Source organism: Callospermophilus lateralis, chromosome 5 (genome assembly GCF_048772815.1).
Source record: "Callospermophilus lateralis isolate mCalLat2 chromosome 5, mCalLat2.hap1, whole genome shotgun sequence".
NCBI classification, from domain to species: domain Eukaryota; kingdom Metazoa; phylum Chordata; class Mammalia; order Rodentia; family Sciuridae; genus Callospermophilus; species Callospermophilus lateralis.
The window spans coordinates 61,306,833-61,312,832 of record NC_135309.1 but is presented as its reverse complement, the minus strand read 5'-3'; the positions used below and the strand labels follow the sequence as shown (position 1 = coordinate 61,312,832).

At 31.9% G+C, this 6,000-nt stretch overlaps 1 protein-coding gene across 1 annotated transcript in view; it reads right to left on the bottom strand.

Annotated features, from left to right (window-relative positions):
* Window positions 1-815: 815 nt before the first annotated feature.
* Slc27a6 (solute carrier family 27 member 6) overlaps window positions 816-6,000 on the bottom strand; it is a 52,883-nt gene continuing 47,698 nt past the window's right edge. The window contains exons 8-10 of the mRNA XM_076855915.2: window positions 5,036-5,133; window positions 3,267-3,397; window positions 816-992 (exon numbers count right to left, since the gene is read on the bottom strand). Coding sequence (XP_076712030.2) covers window positions 816-992; window positions 3,267-3,397; window positions 5,036-5,133 — 406 coding nt within the window. The remainder of the gene's footprint in view (window positions 993-3,266; window positions 3,398-5,035; window positions 5,134-6,000) is intronic.

Here is a 6,000-nt window from a genome sequence, read left to right as displayed (position 1 = left end):
CAGTCCACCAGCTTGTATCTCTAACCTAAGGTAGAGTGCCCTTCACCCTGATTGGAGGACACAGGGGTACAATTTATGAGATTGGCTAATTTTAAAATTAGGGTGGGCCGAGCTACAATTGGATCCAGTTAAGACTGTATACCATATTCTGAAAATGGACCACCAGACTTTATATTTCTCATATCAGCTTTCCTGATCTGTTGTTTTGTATTTTTACTTTTCTTCTATAATGTTCATGGATTTTAAGATAAAAGAGACATGAGTTTCCTTTAACTTAAAGTTTACAATTAATACTAAAACAAAGACTCAAAACACATATTAATGAAGATGGTTTTATTGAGCAATAGGATAGGACACATAAAAATAAAATATTTGAATAAAATTTAAACATTTATTAAAAACTAGAAATTTCACATTACAAAATACTTTTCAATGATTGTCTAAATGATTAGCTGCTTGTTTATTATTTAAAATATTTAATATTGTGACAATTATTTAGTTATACATTGAATCCCCAAATAGGTAAAAATCAGCTAAAGTTAATTAAAGTAAAACAAAACTTACTAAATTAAATTACCTTGCATATTAAGGAAACAAAGCATGTGCTTAATGTTAGTTCCTTTTAACCAGAAAGATTCACATATACACAGTTTCCAGCCAATGTTTGATAGGTTAAATGTATTAAATGTATTTTTATTTATTTCCAATTTATGATGGATTTATCAGAACAAATTCCCATTGTAAGTCAAGAAGCATCTGTACTCTCCTCTCGGTCTTCCTAGGAAAGCACATGAAAATCCCATGCATACAAAAGCTTAAAGTTTTATCTCCCCTAATATTATCTGATCATAAAGTTCTTTGGTCAAAGGAACATAAGATTTTTTCAAGTTATCCATAAAGTAAAGTGGATCAGAAATTTTCATAGGATTAAATCCTTCTTCTACCAACTGAAACTTCTGTAGTTTGAATGTCCCCGTGGTTTCCATTTTTTCCTATAAAATAATTGTCAGGATGAGTGGGAATATTTATTACTATTTATAATAGGTATTATAGGCAAAAAATATTTATCACCATAGACTACAATATTTAATTATAACATTTTATATCTAATATCTTCTGTATATTTACTACTAATTTAATGTTAAAATTCTTAAATGCTTTAATATTTAAAACTTTAGTTTCATATACATGTAAACTTTATTCAATTGTTAACTCATTCAATATATAAAAATCATGAACATAACCAATAAGCTTTTCACAAGTATGTTTAAAAACACATAGCTTAGAATTTAATTCAATGCCAGTACAATATTATGTACAAAGAAGACTTTCAGAAGAGAAAATTTAAAAGCAATTTCTGATACAAATACACAAAATATGTTACAGGAGGCAGAATACTGTAAGAACCAGCCTGATCCTGTCTAGTCCAATCTAAGTTTAAAGAGTTGTGTAGTGCCCAACTTACATCTTAATGAGTAATTGTGGTTTTTTGGAAATAATGTGAAAGGGTTTTTTTTTTTTTCCTGTTTAATTTAATGTGCATTATGTTTTAAATGACTACAAATTTGTTAAACCTAAATACTTGTAAGTTTATTTTGACCTAATTAGTCAATAAATGAGTGTTTAGGCATCTTTTCTTTTTTTCTTTTTTGACCCAAGAATGCCTAATAAAATTATACTGAGACATCCCAGGTGCCACGAATGTAGAAAGTTTTAAGAATCTCTCCTTAAAAGTTCTAAAGGATATGAGTGCATCCTTTATGGAGAGTTGCCAATATGGAAAACAACCCTGCTTAAATGAGATGATCTGTCAAGATTCATATAACCCATGCAGTATTCTATGAGCAATTTGGTCATTTTATCCATCCATAAGGACTAACTCAAGAGTCAACTGCACTTCAAGCCTTCTTCTTGCATCCCTCTCTCTGCCCCTGACCAAAAACTATCTTCCCAGAATTAGATGCATCTATAGAAACACATGTCATTTTTTCTTTTTTTTTTTTTAAATAGAACATCATCATAATTATACAATTAAGGATTCTGCCTTGCAAAAATATTTAATATTATACAAGTTATATTTTCCTAGGCTATATAATTTTCTTCAAATTAATACTTTAAAAATTGGCTTTTAAGACACTGTAATAGGGAAGAATGATTTGAACAATACTGCAAAAGCAGAGGAAACAAAAGCAAAAATAGACAAATAGGATTACATTGAAAAAAGTTCCCGAGAAACCAAGGATACAACCAACAGAGAGAAGAGACTTGGCTGTGAGTATTTCTTGGCAAATGTTTAAAATGAATATGAGCTGGGTGTGGTGGCTCACTCCTATAATCCCAGCAGCTCAGGAGGCTGAGGCAAGAGGATCGTGAGTTCAAGGCCCCATCTCGGCAACTTAGTGAGATCCTAAGCAACTTAGCAAAACCGTGTCTCTAAATAAAATATAAAAAAGGGCTGGGAATATGTTTCAGTGGTTAAGCACCCTGTGTTCAATATCAATACAACAAAATAAAAAAGAAAGAAAGAAAAGCAGAATATAATATACCCACTTCTCTGTTATTCACTAATATGGATGTAATATAGATATAATAAATATAGTTAAAAAAGTCTGTGTGACTGCATGTACTAACTTTGGGAAATTGTATTTGAGGTATAATATTAAATAAATAAATGCTTGAGTTAATGATAAGTGAAGTTACCTGTAGCCTGGTAAATTACTTTTCTTTATACTGGTAGCCCAATAAAAAACACACTCATCCTAAAACAAATGAACTCAGAATTCTCCAAAAGACAAGGGAGTTGGGGTTCTGAACAGAATAATAGAACTAAAAGCAGGATTGCGTCAAGCCAATTTCCTTCAGGTTCTGTGCACATTCTGCCGACACTTTGATGTCAGCTTGGTGAAAACTAATTCTAGGTAAATGACACTGAATGCATTCATAAGATATATTCAAGGTGTGGTTTCTGCTTGTCACCTTTGCTGGGACCTTCACTTGGCTCTCAGGTCCCAACTGAAGAGGAAGAGAACAATTCTATAATCAGGATAAAGACATATACATCCTAGCATTTCACCATGTTTCCTTCTTTCTCAGGCTTCAAATATCACATTGATTAGCATCAATTCTGTATCCCTAAGCTTTTCATTGAAACTTTGTAATATAAAAGTGCACATATTATCTAAAGGCTACAATATGATTTTTGCTCTTCAACTATCTCTTGGTTTCCTGGTCTCAAATTTGATAGTAAATTTAGCTTGTAAAATTACCTGAATTCTTAAAAATCGTGGGCAGGCGTAAGCTGGTAGAGATGTTACAACTTGTTCATAAATTTTTTCTAAGTCTAAAGAATTATTTGGTTTTAAAATAATAGAAGACATTCCAGCTTTTCCTTCATAACCTGAAAAAAAGTTTGAACTATAATCAATTATATAAATATTAGATGAATTGTTAAAAATAGACCTGTTATATATTCATCCATATGAAGAGACATTAAATCTATTGTAGAGATAACAATGCAATAGTAGCATGAATGAGGCTATGTCCTTCTCTGAGAGTAGGCTCAATCTCTAGAAATAAATGAAGAATAGGAAAGTCTAGAATTCATCCTGAATTATCCACACTACAGGAATAAAATAGATGGAATATGAGTGGCGAATGCCTGTAATCTCAGAGGCTGGGGGTGGGGGGCGCGGCTGAGGCAGGAGGATCTTGAGTTCAAAGACAGCTTCAGCATCAGCGAGACACTAAGCAACTCAGGGAGACCCTGTCTCTAAATAAAATACAAAAAAGGGCTGGAGATGTGGCTTGGTGGTTAATCGGCCCTGGATTCAATCCCTGGTATCCCCCTCCTCCCAAAAAAGAAAGAATGGAAAATACCATAAAATATCTATAATTTGCATCCTACCAACAATAACACAAATATTAAGAAAGAATTTTCCTTTGTACACATATGAATACACCACAGTGAATCTCCACATCACATACATCCACAAGACTAGGAACCTAATTATAATAAGATGTACTCCATGTTGGTATAAATTGTGAAAATTGACTATGCTGTCATGTATCACTAACACACACCCACTAACCAGTTTGTCATAGGTGGCCCCATTTGGCACTGTATGGTTTTATGTCATCTTTGTTGATGTGACATTTCCAGTCAACTCAAAAATATATTTATACCTTTTTTTCAAAAAAAGAAAAAGAAAGACTCATTTGAAGGTGAAAGTATTCTGGCAGAAATATACATTTTAAGTATTAACTCAAAAAAACTAAGGGCACATTTTTAACTTAAGAAAACAGAAACTGGTATTTTTATAATTAATTCTATATACCGTATACTGCTTATCAAACCATCTACAGATCTTTATAAGGGGTCAAAATGTGCCACAGCCTTTCTTCAATACCCAATGGCCATTTATTAAATAAACACTCCCCTCCACTGCTCCGCCAGCCAAACACTCCCACTCCTGGTATCCTCTCTACCACAAGTGTTATCCAGAAGTCATTGTCATTTATAAGAAAAAAGAATTAAAAGACTGAAGGTGGATGTTTGTTCTATGACTCCAAATCCTGTCATTTTTCTGTGCCATTTTCACCACCATAAAAAGATCCTCATACACATACTTATAAAGACAATGAGGCCACACAAATTTTAAAATAATTCTTACAGAGGCCCTCCTTAAATACAAGTCATAGTAAGCATTTCACTAGAACATTTCTGTTCAGTGGTATGTACAATTCACAATCATTAAGAGAAAAATAAGACTATTGAGAAGCTTCAATTATATTCAAGCAGGGAGTCACTAACCAGAACATTCAAACTCTGTTTAAAAATGCACACAGACATCAAAATTCACTTGGTAACTTTCCCCTGATGTGTCAGTGGAATTTGTTAGCTTAATCAAGGGTATCACTTGCTAGGACAAAGGATATTTATTTTAGCATATGAAAATCAGATTAGTAAAATAATTTCAAAACTAAAGAACAGTTGTACACACTATTGAAGGTCCTTCCAAACTTGACATACTCATACCTGACACAGTCACACCATAGACATTTGTTTCCTGTATGAAATCCAACATCCCAATAACATCAGCAACCTCTGTGGTTGCAACATTTTCTCCTTTCCATCTAAATGAAACACAAATTTCAATTAGTGCATCATATTTGAAAAACTAGGTGCCCAGTTTTAATTTTAATGCCTTGTATTTGGCTCCATGCAAGCACCTAGGAACCAAAATTGCTGTACTTTTCAAAACTAAAAGCACTTCTGAGGAAGCACTTTGATCATAATTCAACAAAGTCAGCATCTGTGTGTTGGTTAAAGTTACTTTAGGTCTTTTTGGTATAAGTTGATCAATATTCAATGTTTTATAATATGTCATCAAAACAAAAAACATAATAACAAAGATTATCAATACAAAAATCTTATTTGGTAAAATAACAAGCATAAAATCTTCCCTATCTCTAACGTCAATTATAAAAAGAATTGACAGAAAAGTTATAGCTGTCTTTAGTATACTAACTTTAATTTCTAAGTACTAACTCCTTAATTTCCTTTAATTCATATAAATAAATATTTTATTTTAATGCAACTAATTTTATGTAAAGTGAGTTCATAACATGGCACATGAAGGTAAGGAAATAATATTAAATATAACTATATTTGTTAAATACTCACTATATGCCTTCACTATTCAAGCATTTGTTAAATACTCACTATATGCCTTCACTATTCTATAGTCATTGTTTAATAAAGCAAACTAATGTTATAGGCCTAAAATGATTTTAGGGAATTAAAAAAAGGAAAACAAAATAGAAGAAATGGAAATTTCTCTTTCAATATTTTATCATCAGATCAGAGTTAGACCATATTTGACTAAATTGGTTTTCTGTTTTAATCCTGCCACTTAGATATCACATCTGTCAGTTTTCTATTCCAAAAGAGAGCTCATGGATTTGGACTTAACGGATTCATTAAAATAATTACAAAATTTT